The sequence below is a fragment of the Mustela erminea genome, chromosome 20, assembly GCF_009829155.1.
Source record: "Mustela erminea isolate mMusErm1 chromosome 20, mMusErm1.Pri, whole genome shotgun sequence".
Classification (NCBI taxonomy): Eukaryota; Metazoa; Chordata; class Mammalia; order Carnivora; family Mustelidae; genus Mustela; species Mustela erminea.
This window is the reverse complement of record NC_045633.1, coordinates 20,924,445-20,944,000: the sequence shown is the minus strand read 5'-3', so window position 1 is coordinate 20,944,000 and position 19,556 is coordinate 20,924,445. Positions and strand designations below refer to the sequence as shown.

General features: G+C 46.3%; 1 protein-coding gene across 3 annotated transcripts in view; it reads right to left on the bottom strand.

Annotated features, from left to right (window-relative positions):
• Positions 1-7,325: 7,325 nt before the first annotated feature.
• Positions 7,326-19,556, bottom strand: part of ADCY9 (adenylate cyclase 9) — a 121,036-nt gene continuing 108,805 nt past the window's right edge. For all 3 annotated transcript variants that reach the window (XM_032328640.1, XM_032328638.1, XM_032328639.1), the window contains 2 exons: positions 17,408-17,449; positions 7,326-11,893 (listed from right to left, as the gene is read on the bottom strand). In XM_032328640.1, coding sequence (XP_032184531.1) covers positions 10,705-11,893; positions 17,408-17,449 — 1,231 coding nt within the window. In that variant the 3' untranslated portion in view covers positions 7,326-10,704. The remainder of the gene's footprint in view (positions 11,894-17,407; positions 17,450-19,556) is intronic.

The following is a 19,556-nucleotide window of genomic DNA, read 5'->3' as shown; positions in this document are numbered from 1 at the left end:
CAGAAAAAAAAAAAGTTGCCACAGGGCTTTTGTTAACAAGCACATCGGAAGACTTCTTACCTCCCTTGCATATCACTAAGGGGCTAGGAGAGCAAGCCTATTCTCTTTCCAGCTAGTTGGGCTGAATTTTAAAACAAAAATGAAAACAAGCCTGGTCTCCTCCCGGAGGGAGCACAGCTACTCTCGGTATCATGTTTGCCAACCAGCATCACACACCTGTTCACCAGCCGGCTTCACACACCTGTTTACCCAACACCAGCTAAAAACAGTCAGACTCAGAGCTGAGAAGTACACACCTAACAGTCTGTCCAGGGAAGCTGACCCAACCACACTTGGAAAGAGTTTTCTCTGATTCCGGGCGCCTCAGCTTGTCGGCTTGTTTCCAGCCTATTCTTACAACCCAGGGAATTGGCAGTCACACTTCCAAGTGAAAAGATTGGGAAACTGGGCCAGTGAATAAATGCTTACTTTGGATCTGTACTATTGATTAAAAAAAAAAAATCACTGGAAAAAATGAGCCCTTTTCTTCCGTTTTTGCTCAAAGCAGTCCAAAGAAAACAAGTTTTGGTTCACTCCTGTCTGTGAGCTCAGCTTGGTGTCGAACAAACTCCGGAGAAGTCACAGAGAAAGCTCACACCAGACATGCCATGGTGTGTCCTATCTGTGATTCAGAGGGGCGGCACCTTCCCCTCGGAGGGAGGAGAGAGACTCCTGGGGAGGGCACACTTCTTTGCTCTCTTTCTCTACGTGCCTGTCTGCACACATTGCTGACTGAAGAGAGGGGCTAATGAACCCGCTAATCCCCACGCTGGCATGTGAGGCCCTGGGAACTTGCAGCCACACTGTGTGTTCCTGACACGCGGACTCAGCTAGGGAGCACTGAAGGCAGCCCTGCCCCTGCAGGCCGGCTGGATGGGGGTCTGGAGCACCTTCTCCCCCTCCCACCCCTTCAGCATGCGTGGTGGGTGCACACACATGGGTAAGCTCTGTGAGTCCGTGCTGTGTTAAAGGGAAGTTTCAGGATTCCTGCAGATAAGTTCACTTTCTGATTGATAATTTCTATGAGGCACGTTTTCTGTTTGAAATTGCGCCAACCCCGGAATAAACAAACAACAAAACAGAGTTAATTATACTGTATTTTGAATTATTTTCCCAGCCTTCTCCATGTCTAGTGTGAAGTTTTCTCTAATACAGGACAACAGTTGAGTATACAACAGATTACAAGGTCTGTAGGAATGAATTAAAGATAATGTGCTTCTATCTATATACAGATATAGCTTGGTATCTCATAGATACAATTCTTCCTGGTTTTGGTGGTTGACAAAGCATAAGCAGTTTCTTAGGTATCTAGTTATTTTTTACAGTTAGGCTCCTTCCCTTTAACTGAAAACAGTCTTCGAGTTCCCCTCTCATCAGTGCTTTTGTCTCTCAGAAGAGAGAAGAAGGGAGGGAATGTGTTCAGAGGGGACCAAAGAAAGAGCCACAAGCAGTTTCTAGAAAATTGGATTAAAAAGAAAGCTATCCATGCTTTTAGAATGGAAAGATTATTAGAATCTGGGATTTCTTTCTGCATTTCATGACAAGCAAGAAGCAAAGCCCATGCGTACGAGGCTCTCCGTCAGCACGTGTGGAAGAAGGCCAGGTTTTGGGTGAATGTATGACCACCCACAGGTCAAAAGGCTACTTGAACAAACCCCTGTCGCCCCTCCACAGTGACTCACCACCATGAATGGGGGAGCTTATGCCCGGGGAACCCGTCAGGACAAAGCTGGAAGGGGCAATGTTGGCGCGTGGGGTTCCATTAGGACAGGACCTGCGTGCCTCACAGAACTGATTTTGGTGTAAGGATCATTGCATGGATTGAGACGTTTGGAAGCTGATTTTAGTAACTGGATCATCTCAGGGACGGCTCATCCTAAAATGCTGTCCATTACAGGTCGTGAAATTGACACAGGATTTCCAAGAGGATGTTAAGGCTTTGGGTTTTTCACTGGATGCTCATCCTTATGTTGTGACTGGTGCTTCATTGGATGCTGTAGCGTGAAGAGGGTGCACCTGGACGCCCTGCCTGGCGCACCCTGATGGCTTATGGCACACCTGCAGCTGTGGCACTTGAGGGTTGAAGAGGTGGCAAAGGGCTGTGTGGGATCCAAGACCTGCTGCACCGGGTCACGGACGCTGGTGAACTGCTCTTTGTTGACATCCGTTTCTCTGGGCGTCCCTGGATGGTCCTCTGTTCTGTCCCTGACCTCCCCCAAGTCCAAGGACAGCTTTGGGAATCCTGGGATACTGGGGTTTGGTGGGGGTCTCTGAGAGTCAGGCTTGCTGCTGCCCAGGATGGCCCTGGAATATCTGCTTTGTGACCTCAGTTTAGACTCGCAATTCCCAGCTCGCTGCTCTGGCAGCTTCTTGGAGCTAAAAACAGAAGGGTCTTGCAGATTATTTCCTGAAGGGTCGTGGGTGCCACAGGCTTCACCTAGGACCTTGTGACAGTTTATGCGAGGGGCTTGGAGCATTGGAAGGTGGGCCAGTGTGTGAGGTACCGATGTGGTGGGGGTGGGGCGGAGTGTGACAAGCACGACCTGAAGGACGCCAGAGTTCACTAAGAAGACAAGGAGGCAGCAGGAGGCTTGGTGCAGTGTAGGTGCTTGGAGATTGTCTTCTTGCATGGCAGAGGAACTAGGGGAAGGGTGGCCATTCTGTTCCTCACTGCCCAACTGTCTGAGGGCACACAAGACATTCACGCTGGCCTGGCTGTGCTCCTGCGAGAAGACATCGAAGGGGCTGCTGCTATGGGCACTGATGACAGAGGCACTGATGACAGAGGGAGGCAGTGGCCGGAGCCACAGGTTGGGAACGCAGGCAGACTCTTTGGGAATTCGAGTAATGATCAGATAGTGGGTTCACTAGAACACGTTAGGTTTGCTCTCACAGCACACAGATCTGTGCCTCCTGTATTCTGCCGACAAAATGGGCAGCTGAAGGAGGAGATGAGGAAGTTTGGAGAGGAGATACTGAAAGCGATGAGGTGACTCCTTGTTTTGGCTGCGCAAGAAACGTGAATGGAAGAATTTGGATCATGATGTGATCGGTGCAATCAATTTACTTTGTCTCATTAGAAATATTTTAGGGATAAGGATGCTTATGTCCTAAATTATCTGGATGATTGCTTCAAATCTCCCCCACCTCCAACACACAAACATAGTTTTATCTTATCTTGTTAGGTTTAAATTGAACTAATTTCTTGGAAGTTCATGTAAATTACATTTTTCAACATTAAAAACAAACAAATCCAAATGCTTTCCAGGTATCATGGTAGATTAAAGTGCTTCAGAAGTCTACAGAAGTCCTTGACTGAACTTTTTAAGAAAGTACAACACAACATGCAATTAATAATAGAAGCAGGAGATTGGGGCAATATTCAGCCATATTCTTCTGCGTTAAATGAAAATTCCAAACATATCTGTGATGCCTCAGAAGCCTTCTCTTGAGGAGGAAGAGGTAACATTCTGGCAAACCAAAATTACCAAAGAAAAGTTCCATCAACCCAGCACATAAGACTTGCCACTAAAAATTAAACTACTGGCTTCCTCAGTCCTTTGTGAATAGCCAACAAAGTCCACTTTTTACCCAGGAGTGCCAAATTGGAGGAAATTACAATTACATTCTATGATACTTCAAGTTAAACAGCTGAGTTATACTTTTCTTTCCCTCTAATAGTTCCCTGAAACACTAGAAATGTACAGATGTATGATAAAGGTGTTTTTAAAATGACCTAACATTATACATATAAAGAATTTATTGTGTGATTAACAGTTGCGGGGGTTGGGGAACCTGATTTCGTGTTAAAGGTACGCGATCTGTTTCTGTTCCATTCGCAGGAAGGACAGGACAGCAACATAACCTGCGCTTTCCACAGATCTTTCTGAAGGCACGGACAAGTTGCAAACTTTGCATTCCCATGGCGCTCTTGGTTAGCACACGGACACCAGTCCATGCGGTCCCTGGAATAATTTCGAAACGTCTCCATTCTAGGCACACACTAGGTAATAGCTTAAATACTCCACATTTAATTCAAATAGCCAGTCTTACAAAAAGAAGGGGAGAGGGAGAGAAGGGAAGATTTATTTTACCTTGTTGAGTGCTTGGGGACCTGGTATCTAATTTCTCCATTTAAGTGCACGATGACCCACTCCACCACCTGGATTCTTTGTTCTTTCCTGGCAAGGAAGGGGGAGGCCATGACAGGCAGTCACGTGGACTTGGCAGCACGCTCCGGGGTCCAGCTCTGCAGCCGGGAACCATGGGCAGCAACCGGCTGGACTGGGGCAACCCCCTCAGCTATGCTCTGTGATCTGTTGTACAGAAAAAACACTTCTGCCTATCCACACAGGTGAGGCATCCTGAAGACCAAAGGGGTCTCCTGTGTTTTGAGTTCCTTCGTGGAAAGCTGTAACGGGAAACTGCTTGGTGGGCACAGACATGTTTGCCTAGGTGAGAACTGAATGTAGTGGCCAAAGGGTTTGTTTCTTTCAATCAGTAGAATAGCAGCTCACTGTGTTGTTGTAGGGTTATCTGTATTCCTGAAGTTAGACAGTGAGGATGGCATATGGCATGGAACTGAAACCTACTTGGGAGGTCAAAGAGGGCAGTGGAAGGGGGTGGGAAGCAGGTAGAGTGGAGGCACCTGTGTCCTTGGAGAGGCATGGCTGTCCATGAGGTGGGGCTGGCTGGTAGTTGTGGGAGGCCTCCCAAGAGGCCAGTGCTGGAGACCCGAGAAGCTGGAAGCCAGGGAAAACATGAATGGAGATCTTCCCAAGGAAGGGCTCGGTGAGCTGTGAGGTTGGCCTTGGGCACACGGTGTCACTAGGGAGTCAGTCCCGCAAGTGTGCGGGTGTGCAGCTCTTCCCTTTCCCATTCTGCTTCCTTTTCCCAGGATCATATGGACAAATCCAAACAATCCCTCCTTTCTGGCACCATTTGCTGGCCTTCCAACCTACGTGGCAAGAATTTTCTTTGCTGAGAAGGGCAAGAAAGTCAGAGAAAGATGAAGACAAGAGAGAGCAGTTTGTTCAGAAAACTGTCCCCTGCCAGAAGCTGCTGCCTTGCCTGGTGACAGGGCCCAGGGCAGAGATGGGGTCAGAGCAGAGACCTCTGGCCCCCAACTCCCTCCCAGGCACTTCTCTCAGGGTGGTGCTATTTTAGAAAGGCTCCCTCCAGGCAAGTCAGTCCAAGCCAGTGCCTTGTTCTGAGACCCTCGTGCTGGGGCCCCACCTGCCATCTGGAGAGGATGGTTTTAAAAATAAAACAGATGATTTCATGGGTTGTACTTGGAGTAGCTGCTTTCTCCGTGAGGGATCAACACAATACGGGTGCAAGCTGTTTTCTCCGCTTCTCACGTGTTGCTCTTTCTTCAAAGTCTGAACACTCCTTAAGACCATGAGTACAAAAATCACCTCTTTGTTTACGAATGACTCTGAGAACCCACTGCGTAAGAACGTCAGCAAGGAGAGGCTGTCGCTGTGCCAGCCCAGCTACCTGGAAGTGCCCTTCTGTTTACTGAAGAATTCACCGTGGGAAAGCAACAGGAGAAGCAGTGTCTCTCATCACAGCTGTTGCTGGAATATACTCCAGCCTCACAACAACTTGAATGGTCCAAAGAAAGGGACGTTTGGCATTATTTGGCACATCGTTGTCGCTCAGCGATTACTGGCTGAGTGTTCCTTATCTGTTGGGAAGACTCTAACTTTATGAAACTGTAAAGTCCTTTGAGTGGCTCCTTGAATATACTTAAACAGAACTCAAACATAATACATGAAAATATCATTTGCTTGGGAATGCATATGCAAACAAACCAGCATTAACATGGTGAGACAAATTTCCAATAGAGTCCGGAAATGCTTGGGAACCTCACCTGCAGAGAGTTAACAATAGAAAAATCAGCATTCCTTAGTCATTGCAGATTGGGGGCACCTTATCTGAATCTGGGGACTTCTGAAATTGTATGCAACATTATAGATGGTTTATTTGTGTTGTGTATTTGCATGTGTGTGTTTGTTTTCTGGAGAGAAGAGACACAACTGTCATCAAATTATCAAAGGCTCTGTGAGTCAAGAAAGGTTAAGATCACTGTTTTCAATGACTGAGATTTCAGGAGGCACTGGGCTCTTGATACACAGCCACTTAATTTGCTTCTCCTTCTGGCGTCCAGGCCCAACAGGAACAGGGAGAATTCCCCAGACTTAAGTTACTTTAATATGTAGTGACAACTCTTCGGAGTCATGTAATTAAAAATAATAACTTTCACCTAGGAACTATATAAAAATAGACACTTAGGGAGGATTTTAATTTACACGTATAAGGTGTGCAAGTGTGTACCTTTCTTAATCGCTTCCTCTTACCTATCTCTTCCCCACTTAGCTTCCTTTACCTGGCCCTTGGGATCTATTCCAGGTGGCCACAAGGAGATTCCCCAAAGAAAAGTAACCACATGCAAGAGAGAAATCACAAAAGCTAAGTTCTGAGTCTTACTATAAAATTCTTTCATGAATGCTAAGTCTTCAAAAGTCCCCAGGGTACCCCTTCTAGTAGAGACCCACCTTCTCACAAGACCTTCAGTGCAGCACAGACCATGACTCTCTAACCTCCAGAAAGGTTCCTAGGGTGTGGGAGGGAAGGATGCCCACGTCAACCAGTAGTGCCCTCATAGGCGCCATGTTCCAGCAGAGAACAACCTAGAAGCTCGATCCCTCTTTAGGGGATGAACAAGGATGGGGGACCGTATCTTCACCTCCCTCTGTTGAGTCTTCAAGAGGGTCCTGTGCTCTGAAGTTGCTGACAAATACTGCAGTCACCAGGAAAGACTTCACTGGGGGAGAAGGCTCTACACCCCAACAGCTCTACAGTTTTGCTTCGGATCTGGAGGTGTTGTGAACGCCCAAGATGTGTACAAACGGCATGAATGGTTTCTGGGAAGAGGCTCTATGACTTTAAATGGATTCTGAGATGGGTGTATGACTTTCCCTGATGTGGACACCCCCAGGAACTTTGTGAGGACAGGCTGTGGCTGTGTCCTTTCAGAAAACTGCCTTCATTTTCTTGGTCAATTCCTTCCCCTAAGACCTTGCAGGAAAAACTATATCGAAGGCCTAATAAAATAGGGATATCGTTGCAAGCCAAACTTGTCCTGCGACCTGCTTTTTATTTTTGTTAAAGTTCCATATAAAAATAAAATTTTTCAACCGAAGTTAACTGTAGCAAATATGTCCATTAGACAAAAAGAAACCACATACATAAATAGGATAGTTTTGGGTTTTTTTTTTTTAGTCATCTTGTTTTTAAAGTCATAATGTGAAAGAAAGGCAAATCTTCTTATTTCCAGCCACAAATCGCAGGGAATAAGGAATGCCCTAATTTCTGAAGTGCAAACTGATCTTTTCAACGAGGAAATACCAGGCATCAAATATTTAGATTTTAGAATATTTTAATATCCATTTCTTGAGTGGATGCATTCTGAAATAATTAGAATTAACAGTTTAAAAAGAGCAGAGTGAAGAAAAGATGGAAAATGCAAACAGTTGGTTCTCGTCAATTTAATTTCAGGTTCTAGGCATGATGTGATTTTCTGAAACAACCAGCCAAAAAACGCTTACCTCAAAAATCTAGAAATGCAGACGCAGACAGATCTTTGGAAACTACACATTGTTACAGTCCACGTGGCGGGAAGCACGCGGCCCTCTGGCTCTCAGTGTCGTGTGCAAATGCGCAGGTGCTGCCTTCGAGAGCAGTCAGTGTTAATGGAGTCGCGTGCAGGTGTTGCATAATCGGTTGACTCTTCAAGCTACTTAAGGGCTTCACAACTGATTCTCTACATTTGTTTGCACTGGATAAAATTAGGTGTGCTTGTTTATATATATATACATATACATATATGTGTATATATACGTGTGTATAATTCAATCTGACTTGGGGCCAAGAAGAAAACAGCAATTGCAACTCAAAGCGGCTATTTACACACATTCAGTTCTGAAGTATTGCTTCCTGACCTAAGTTTTTAAGAGGTATTGCCTCTGTGAAGAGCACGTCTGTCGTACTGCTAGCACTTGAACCACTGCTCAGGGGCCTGTCCTCAGGGACTCTGTTCAGGGCCAGCGGAGCTGGAGGCAAGGCATTTCCGCGGCACAGATTCTGTGGTCCTGCGTTGAGGTATGCTTCAGGGCAGGAAACTGGGAAGGACCCAAGCCACGTAGTGGCTCAGCGAGAACATCTGTACTGGTGATTTAGGAAGGCTCGGGGTGTTGTGTTGTTTTGTTTTGTTTTGTTTTTTAAAGATAATTTGGAATTCTGGGTGAGCCAACCATCAAAGTCTCCGATGTGCACACTGCTGGACCAGATCACCGGGCATTCAGACCCTCTCCCTAAGGTCCGTGGCTTCCCAGAGTCAGGAATCACAAACACTTTTGCAGGAAGGGAAGGGAAAAGAGAATGTGCAGGGGAGGAAGCATGTGCAGAGATTAACCTTGTGGAACAGCAGAGACACAGGCAGCCCGGCGGCAACCACCTGGCCCCCTCACTGCCAGAGCTACAGAGCCTGAGGGCAGAGGGCAGAAGGAGAGCCCCACACTCCAGTACATGCCTTAACACTGATGGGAGAAGCCCCTAACACGTCCACAGTCCCTATGGACAAGGACAGTGTCGGGTAGTGTTTTAAAATAAAAATAAAAACAAAATCTCTGTGGTTTCTTAGAAGAATACATTCTTTAGAAGCAAGAGGTATTGTCACACCATCCTTCCTCCAGCATTGGAAGACCAAAAACTGACAGTAAAGCCTGAAGGAAGATCTTAGTTACTGAGAATGCCTCGACTCCCTGGGACGTCAAGATCTTGGCTATGGCTGCATTGTTGGGAGGCAACTCCACGTGTGTTCCCCCACCCCGGGAAGCTGGCCCATCAGAATCCATATTTCCTGATCCCAGAAATGGCAGACTCTAGATGAATTTGGGGAAGGGGGAGACTGATAATGCGACTTGATGCAGATGTGACATTATACAAAGATTTAGCAGCGAAAAGAAAATGCACAGGGTGTGCCGGTGAAGACTTTAAACAGAGAAGGAGCTAGTTCTCAAACTATCCTGTGAACCGTATGCTCGAGTCATCTTGAAAGTAACTTTGCCGATGACAGGGCAAAACGGGCCTGAGTTCAATTCCATGTACATTCCAGACTCAATGTGGCCAAACGTCCTCACAGGCAGGATCAGCAACAAATAACCACCACAAGTGATTTCCTTCAGGTTTCTTCTACTTGCCCTGGCTTGACACCTCCTGTACATGTGGCTGATTCTGTCTCTACACAGCAGGAGGAGGCCAGCTAAAGAGGGCTGGGGTTCAGCAGGTTCACGCCTGCTGCACACCGGCCTTGCACAAGCCAAGAGTGGGAGAGGATGAGGGAATTCTCAGGGGTGTACAAGCCAAAGCCGCTGGCACTGCCTGCCCACCACTGTGCTTGGCCCCGACCCCCTGCCTCATGCAGGGCCGGGCTCTGCCTCAATCCCTGCCGTGGGGAGGCCCCGAGGGCACAGATCCGCAGCCCACAGGACAGAAGTGTCAGTGCCCATAAGGTTTCAGAACCACGGCTGAGAGCATCTCTGTCCCCGGGCCATCCCAGGGCATGCTGGCCAGGCCCGGCCAGGCCTTGCTCAGCCCGTGTGGAGTGGTGGCCCAGAGCAGCCAAAGCACTATCAGACATCTTCTCATGCTTCCACTGTGCCCCCTGCAGACCCCCTCCCCACAACCCAGCCTATCTATGTCCCTTTGCCAGAAGGACCTGGCTGCCGCTCCCCACAAGACACACATTCCCTGATAAATAAATAAATAAATAAATGCAACCCTCAGACGTTTATTTTGAGTTTCCCTCTCCGAGGATTCAGCTTCAAAGACAAACCCCTTCGCTCCCAGCTGGAAGACTCCTTGGTGTCCAGGGCAGAATGAAACACGGCTTCTAAATACCTTGGACCTGGGTTCACGAGCTCTGCTACTGGCTAGCATCTGCAATCTTGGCCTGCACGGGGAGGAAGCCCTGACAGCCCGAGGCCCCAGGTGCTCTGGAAGGCGCAGGTCGGGGCGGGGTGGGGGGGCGCGCATGGGCCGTCCTGGCTGGCGGCTGCTTTCAGCCCACGGCCCCCCACCTCCCCTCACAGTGAGTTACTGGCACTTGATCTCAGATTCATGAATGAAAGTGTGTGCGTGTACATGTTTACACAGAAAGGTCAGGTCACTGGAAAACACTAGCATGTATACAAGAAAAAAATGCAAAAACATTGTACTAGCAAAAACAAAACAAAACCCCAAACTGCCTTGTGAGAAAAAGCAATAAAATGATATCTTAACCACAGCTTTCGTTTAAAAAGTCCAGCAATACCCCATGCCACGATCTCCATGGGCCACCTCTGTCCCCAGACGCGAGGCCACGGTTAACCCCTGAAGGCACTTGTTCTCCACGCTGCTGACGGTCACACCCAGGGGATGGGGTTCCAGGGGAGAAAAAGCAGAGAGACGGATGTATGTGGCGCACGCAGACGTCAGGGCAACGACCACGCGGCGCTGCGCCTGGCGACGGAGGCTGTGGTGCTCGGGACACACAGCAGGTGAATACAAACTCGATTGTGTTTCGAGGAACAGAGCACCGCGGCAGCGACAGGCGCTGCGTCACACGCTCTTGGAAACGTTGAGCCTGGTGAGTTCGCTGGCTTCTTCCACGCCTACTTCTTCACAGTCGCTTTTCTCTATGGCTTTGCCAAATCGAGACCTCTCTTCGGGTTTGACGGGCTCCTTCCATGGCCTCTTAGAAGATAGGTGAGCGTCCTTGGCCTGCATGTTGTTTTCAGAACACAGAGACGTCTTGTCCACGTTCTGTACAGAAGGCACCAGGTTGGCGATCTCGTCCGTGGGAGACCGCCCGATGCTGCCGTCCACCTGGACTCGGATGTCCGGGGAGATGGACAGCTGGTGCTGTGGCACGGCCCCGCTGTCCATGCACTTTGGGTACAAGTAGGTCTTCATCTGGCCCTTGCCCTTCACATTCACTGTCCCCCGGTAGTCGAAGTCGTAGCCCATCTTGCTCAGGACGCGGTAGCTCTCCTCACTCACCTGGATGCGGCACTCCACCCCCGTGCTGTCCATCCTGCTGGCGATGTTGACAGTGTCGCCCCAGATGTCATACAGCAGCTTGGTGGTGCCGATGACCCCTGCTGTGAGTGGCCCATGGTTGAAGCCGACCCTGAGCTTGAAGTTGAACCACAGCATGTTGCTGTTGAAGTCGTCCACCACGCGCATCATCTCCTTGGCAAACTCGAACAGTACCTGCAGGTGCTCCTGTGGGTGGCCACCGTCCTGGCACTGGGCGCCGTTCAGCCCCGATGCAGCCATGTATGTGGCCCCTATGGTCTTGATCTTCTCGATGCTGCTGTAGCCTGGCCTGCTCAGGAGCTCGTCGAAGTCCCCAATGAGCTCGTTAAGGACCCGGTAGCACTCCTTGCCCCCTTCGTAGTTCTCCTCGTAGAACTCACTAAAGTTGACGATGCTGGCGAAGATGACGCCTCCACTGTCGTGGTTCTTGGAGTAGGTCTGGGAGACCTTCAGCTGCTCAGCCACGTGGTAGGGGATGATGTTCCTTAGTAGCCAGTCGGCTTGGTCCCTCATGCTCTGGATCTTGGTGCGATGAAGATCTGCCTCCACGTCCCCATGGTAGTGCAGGCGGTAGCTGACCTCGAATTCTCGATTCAGGAACCAGACCAACAAGAGCAGGAGAAAGAAGACCAGAACCACCTCCTGGCCAATCAGGCTGGCTGTTCCACCACCATGCGGCAAGGAACTATTGCATGGATTCCCCTCAGAACTGGAGAGCAAAGAGAAGAGAAAGGACGTACCTTCTTAAGTGCATCTTTTAAGGAAGAGGTTGCTGCTCAGGGCTTGCAGGTTGTGAAAGAGACCAGCTACCTAGCCTCTGCACCAAGTCCTGTGGAGTTCAACTTTCAGCAACCTGCAGCCGCAAAGCTACCCGATGCCATTTTGGCTGGCTGAAGGGGTGCCGCGATAAGACTGATTGTTGTAACTGATTTCTAAGTAACTACTTGGTGACTGCTTTTTCAGGAGCTGTTAGCTCTTTGATTTTAAACTTTTTTTTTTTTTAAGATTTTATTTATTTATTTGACAGAGAGAGAGATCTCAAATAGGTAGAGAGACAGACAGAGAGAGAGATGAGGAGAAGCAGGCTCCCTGCTGAGCAGAGAGCCCAATGCGGGACTCGATCCCAGGCCCCTGGGATCATGACCTGAGCCGAAGGCAGAGGCTTAACCCACTGAGCCACCCAGGCGCCCCGTGCTCTTTGATTTTAAAAATCTTTTTATTTCCAACAACCTTCTATTTCGAAAATTCGGAACACTATAGGAAAGTTAAGAGACTAGTAATACGTTTGTACGCCCTTCTCCTGGATTCAACAATGGCTGACATTTGGCTGCTTTGCTCCTTCCCTCTGTCAGCACACACACGTGCACACACAGCTTTCCTGCTGAACATTATGAGATCATGACACTTAGATCCTGAATATTTCAGTCCCTATCTCCTCAGAAATAAGGACATGTCCCTATGTAGCCACACTACCATCATCATACCCAAGAAACTTAACATTCTTGGACACACTTTTTAGATTTCTAATCCAAGTTTAGCTCTGAAAGATGTGTAATTTTACAAAGAATTAGTGTAAGTTCTATATTGTCTACTTGTATAAAAGTCCACGAATGTACCATTACCCTCTGGTAGGTTAGTTTTGTTTTGTCAACATCATTTAAGACAATGTTAACATTTTTACAAATAATAGGTGTACTTTTTTTTTTTTTTAAGTAGACTCCAGACCCAGCATGGAGTTCCATGCAGGACTTGAACTCACAACCCTGAGATCAAGACCTGAGCTGAGATCAAGAGTCGGATGCTTAACTGACTGAGCCACCCAGGTGCCCCAATATGTATGAAGAGTAGCACCTTGTGAGAAATTCAAACAGCATAAACAGTAGTATAAAATAAGTATCTTTCCTGTGGGAAAGTTGTGGTTTTCTTATGGGTTGCAAGAAACTCTAATACATGTATGTACTCTAACAATCAGGTTCCAACCCTGGGCATTTGGGCTGTGCCCATCCTTCACCCCCAGGGAATGCCACTGTGCCAACCCTGTGCATAGGAGGGAGTCGGTCTATGGGATAAACTACCAGAGTTGGAACTGCTGAGTCACCTCGACTACTGCACATTCATGATTCCAGTAAAAATTTGCACATTGCCCCTCTCATTTCTGTTCCCTCCAGTAACAGCCTGCTTCGGGGGGGTAGGGGGGACTTTCCAGAGTTGGACAGTGCTGACCAGCAACAGCTGTGACTGAAGATTAGCACAAACGCAGTCCCTTGGAAAGCTTCTTTTTTAGAGCTAATTTCTCCACTCAATAGTACTACATTTTCATCAGAAGAAATTTAGGGGAAAATGCAGAAAGAAGAAAAGTTTCCTCCACTATTGACCATCCAGAGGCCATCACTGTTAACAAGTGTTGGGTTTCCTTCTTGTCTTTCTTCTGTTTACAAAGCTGTGACTGCTCTGTTCATATAAATTCTGGGCCCTGATGTGCTTCTAAAGCACATAGAATGGGCTTCTAGATTTTACGTGGCAATGGGTCGAGTCACTGTATAAATTATATATAAAATGGATGGATCCTCAGTTTTGATATCTCCATGGCACTAAAAACTTAAGGACATTATAAAAAACAATAAACTTGACCAATCTGGCCATAATGGTCCTCTATGAAGTACAGTCACAAAGCCCAGGCCTTGGAGTAAGAATCCCAGGACTTGGGACGCCTGGGTGGCTCAGTTGGTTAAGCAGCTGCCTTCGGCTCAGGTCATGATCCCAGCGTCCTGGGATCGAGTCCCACATCAGGCTCCTTGCTCGGCAGGGAGCCTGCTTCTCCCTCTGCCTGCCATTCTGTCTGCCTGTGCTCGCTCTCTCTCTGATAAATAAATAAAATCTTTAAAAAAAAAAAAAGAATCCCAGGACTCTGTCCCAGCTGGACCACTGCAGAGTTCTGGAACCCTGGGAAAGATTTCTAGGTCTCAACTTCCTCATGTGAAAACTGAAGATGGGCTAGAGTATCGCTAAGTCCCTACTGGCCTCAGATTCTGTGCAGAAAAGAGTTATTAACATAGCAGGTCTGAGGCTGTCATCCAGAAAAAGGCCTACTGGCAACAGTGCCTGAGGCTGGCCTCAGGATCTTGGATCTGGGGAGGTAGGCTCCCACTGTGTCTAGAGTGTGCCTTCCTTCTGAGCATCTGGAATTTTGGTCCCTGCAGTAGAGATGCCTATGTGACCACCCTCTAATAAAAACCCTAGGTATGGAGTCTCTGATGGGCTCCCTAGTGGACACCATGTCACCTGTAGTGTCCAAGCACACTGCTGGAGGAGTTCGGAGCATCCTGAATATGCCACGGGGACCGGACTCTCGAAAGCTGGCAACTGGTTTCCTCTGGACGCTACCTCATGTATCTTTATTTGCTTCCAATTTTGCTTTGTGTCCTCTCACTGTGACAAATCACAGCCATGAATATGCCTCTGGGTGGAGTCCTGAATCCTAGCGAATTCCCAGTTCTAGGGGTGGTCTTTGGGACCCCTGCCATAAGTTTCATAACTCGTCCCCTGTGAGCTAGAACCAAAAAATGCCTCTATACATTAAGACACAGTACCCTTACTTATTCTTCTGTCATTGAATCAAATGGCAATACATATCACAAATCTCAAGTACTAAACAATTAACTATTCTAGATGACTGAAACAGATTTGTGTCCAGCCCTACATGCCTTCTAACTCGAAGAGAAGAGAAGTGATGGGTGAGCCCATCTTGTTGGATGAGGAGGGACCTTTCTTTCTATTTCTCCAAAGTGGTAACATCAAGGAACCGCCCCCTTTATTCATAGACATCACAAAGGCTTAACGTCATCTTAACAGTCCAATCAGACTTTGCAGCCCTGTGGCAGAAATGGGTGCTGTGTCTGGCTTTCCCCAAGCAGGCTGCTGCTCCTGCTTTCCTCACTTTAGCATGGCCTGACTCTGGAAAGGTGAACAGGCCAGATCCTCTGGACAGAGGAAGGGAATTATGGAACATAGGCCAGTGTGAGACAGAAAGGGAAACAGACTACAATGTCTGTTTTCATCTTGTTTAAAAGAGGAATCCCAATACACAGATTTACACTTAGTGCCAAGGGGCTGCCACACAACAGAGATCTGGAACAAGTAGGAAAGAGAATCACTTCCCATCAATAAATGGTATTTCTCTTTCCACTACAGAAGGAACAAAGATGGTGGTCTCATTCCTAAATTCAAATAGCAAAGGTCAGTTCCAAAAAGAGGAGCTTTATGGGACTAAATGCAAGAGTCAATTTATGACGTGACAGTTGGACATTAAGTCACAATTGGAAGTTAGAGTAAAATATAGTACAATTCATTATCATGGAAAAGAGGGATTAAAACAGAAAAACAGAAAACAAAGACCACTGACAGTCCTAATCTTAGTTAACCAAGATTAACATGGAATTTGTTAACATTTTGGTATATTTCAGTGCCATTTAGAATCTATGCCTACAGATGTGAGGCTGCGGAAGTCACCACGCTGGGACACAGAGGGTACTTCTCGGGTCCCTATTTTCTTGGTCTGAGTGGCAGTTAATGGGGTGTGCTCACTTGTGAAAATTCATTGAGCTGTGTTCTTATATATGGACACTTTTATGTGCACATGTTATATATTCGTCAATAAGAAAGTTTACTTTAAAAAAAAGCCAAGTGTTTTATTTTAAGTACTATAGTTGTGATCATCATAGAAACACATTTGCATTCTGCCTTTGTTCCATACTTTAAATCTCCTTCCCAGTGTCTACGTGTCCACAGAGATTTGATTTTTTAATTGTAGAAACAGAAAAAAAGTCATTCATCACTCTTTACCAGATAACTATGACATATCTTACATTTTATCCATCTATATAATGAACTGCCTAGCTCCAAGACAAACGCAATTTCACATGAGAAGTATTTTTCTTATACCTGCACCGTAACAGTGGTAATATTTAAGCATCTGACCACAATGTAATTCATTTCTTTTTATTGGCAACTGAAGTTGCTGATGAACTTTCAGTGTTCATTGTGTTCAATGATTCAGAGTTCAGTGATCATTGTGATCAGTATTTTGGGGCAGGTGGTCTTTATCATATTCTGAATTATCCCCTCGGTAGAGAAGCAAAAATAGAATTATTAGGTCAATGATCTGAACATTTTTGCAGATCATCAAATTACTTTCCAAAACTATGTGCCATTCTGAAAAGTACTGAGGCCTGGCAGAAAGAGTGTGCCTGGCGGTGAGGGAGGCCAGGGTTTAAACCCTGCCGATCACTAGCTGTGTGACCACAGACAGCTTCCTTAACTTCTCTGAACTTCAGCTTCTTCATCTAGAAAATGGGGACAAAGTCACCGAATGTGTCAAGTTATTGTGAGAAATAAACCACATGTTATAAGTGCCCGGCAGCTTAACAAAATAAATCCCCAACCGGGGGATGAACGCACCAGCCCTTGCCTGTGCTAGGTAATCACAATCTAACATCCTGAAGGTAAAAGACCAAAAGGATTTTGTAGTAATTTAAATGTGCAATGACTTCAGTAATAACATATTTAGCTTCTCCCTACATTTCATCTTGTCAGTTTTTTTTCCTTTATTTATGCAGGTCTTGATCAGCTCTTCATGTAATGGCCCAGAGGTACTTTTCTGCGCCGCTCAGACTCCCCACACCCCCCACCAATGTGTCGATCAGTCTTTGTGCATGCGTGGTTCTATTTATTGTTTGTAAGACTGGAAAGTTGTCTCTGTCTTAGAGGTCTGCAAACCAATTCCGTTTTTTCTAGATTTATTTATAGTTTTATATAATTTAAAGTTTGTTTCTGACTCCTCAGCTTATATAAATTTTAGTTTGATGATTACAGTAAAGCAAGGGTCTAGCATCTATTATTTCAAATTTCTAGTTAGTAATTTCAAAATATTTTAGGGAATTAAAATATGTACTTTCTTAGATTTAAGATATTTCCTGTGTAACTTGCTGATGTCGTATATGAAATTCAGCCCAATCTAGTATGTTCTTAACCACCATTCATTTTCTCAATAAGGTATTGTAACTATGAGCTGGTATTTCAACAAGTAGGTACTTTCCACTTATTCTTTTAAGAATTACATAGGATTCTTTTATTCAAGATATGCTTTTTAGGAAGCTGAGAAGAACACAGTGCTCATACAATCAGCCTTGTTTGTTCAGATACAGGCATAAAGTTAAAAGCTTACCTGAAATTCTGTCCTGCATCAAGGTGTGAAATTACTATGGAACTGAAATTAAAATGCAGAAAAATATTATTTTAAAAAGCAAAGAAGGAGTTAAATAAAACAATACAGTAGAATTTAAAAAACAATTTCTCTTTTTTTTTTAATGTGAAGATCAAGTCAGACAACTAAAGATAGTTAATTCTTTATTATAATTTGATATCCTGTGCGAATTAAAAATCAGAGCAGAGACAGTGACGCAGCCAACAGGACCTCATATCAGGGAGGGAGGCACCATCTCCAGAGAGCAAAACCAAACAAGAAGTCGCGAAGGCATTCGCGTGACATGAGGACTTTCCCATGCAGTCCCGCAGGCTAGAAACCAGTCATGATCAACAGCGATGCCCACTGACAGGACTGATTTAGAAAGGAACTGCTAGAGACGCTGGCTGACCTGAGAGGCTGGACTTTGCTCCTCGTGTGCCCAAAGCAATCGAATCCCCATTGTGGGGCATGGAAACCACACACAATAAAGAACTCTCTCGGTGTTGGGGCAGGACCCGTGACATGCGTTACCCTTCCCACACATGTCACGGCTTCTTCTGGGGTCCTCTTGCACCCAGCATCCTCCCAGATCAGTAAGTTGGCCTCATGCCCCAACACTTCCCGGTCTACTAGATCCATCTGCCCTCTCATTGCAAAGGGGGACCTTACAAAGCTTCTGCAAGCAGCTCCCCTAGGCAGCAGAGGTGAGGGGATGGCTCAGAGAGGCTTTTAGCATCACAGGGGGTGTTAGATGACTTCACGGGAAAGGGGAGAAAGCAAGAGCTACAGCACCGACGCTGTTCTGAGGCCGTATGCGTTCTCTCTCCCTGCCCAGGCATGACTGTGACACTGTTCCTCTCCAAGTGTGTGCAGTCCTTCTTTTATTTCCAAGTCCCTCTTTGAGGCTCACCTGGTTCTCGGAAGTCCCCTCCCCTACACATGGGGCCTCTCTGTGTTTGTGTTCATCCCTCCCCATGCTTCCTACCCTGTGAGGCTCAGCAGGGACAGCAGGGTGGGTGGGCTCAAAGGATTCTGTGAGCAGGGAGAAGTACTATGTGAAGGGGAGATTCAACTGCAGCCCAAGACCTGCTCTTTGAATTCTGGACAAAGGTGATAGAATTGGTCCCTTGTCACTCTGGTCCCTCCAGATCCATGTGGAAAACCCCCACAACCAGTGACTGAATGACACTGTGAGTGGCTGAGGGATATCTGTCATGGTTCTTTTCTTTTCTTTTTTTTTTTTTTTAATCTGTGTTTTGTTTTGTTTTTAAAGATTTTTATTTATTTATTTGACAGAGAGATGCCATGGTTCTTTTAAAAGGTTAAAAGGCAGGGGCGCCTGGGTGGCTCAGTGGGTTAAGCCGCTGCCTTTGGCTCAGGTCACGATCTCAGGGTCCGGGGATCGAGTCCCACATCGGGCTCTCTGCTCAGCAGGGAGCCTGCTTCCTCCTCTCTCTCTCTCTCTCTGCCTGCCTCTCTGCCTACTTGTGGTCTCTGTCTGTCAAATAAAATCTTTAAAAAAAAAAAAAAAAAGGTTAAAAGGCAGACTGATGAATCTCATGCTCCTGGGAAAGAGCCTCATAATGACCCTAATTCCAGATGGCCATACCTTCAGGAAGGGAAATGTACGCTTTTTTCTGCTTAAAGTAATTTAACTATTCATTCAAGTTTCCTTTCAAATGCTGAATGACAGTTCTGCTTAAAATTCCCTTCTGATCTTAATTTGCAGAAAACTTGAATGTCTTTGATGTTATCATTATTTTATTACGTCTAACTGAGGAGAAGGATGCTTACTTTGTCCATTACCAACTGCTGCTTTGGAAATACCCAAAAATACACTATGGAGCTTTAATATTTGATACTGTGACAAACTGGATCATCTTCTACTTCTGAACTTATTAAAGCAATGGTTCTTAGCAACGATAATAACATTCCTGGGGGCATTTTGAAAATGTTGGGGCTCCTTCTGGTTGTCATAATAGTTTGAGGAGCCAGGAATGTTCGATGTCCTGCAAGTCACAATGAGGGAATGCCCTGTGTCATTCTGAAATATCCCGCTAGCCTAAACCCATGGTAATTATAAAAAAGCAGTTAGCATGTTCTAATAGTAAAATGTTTTTACAATTAC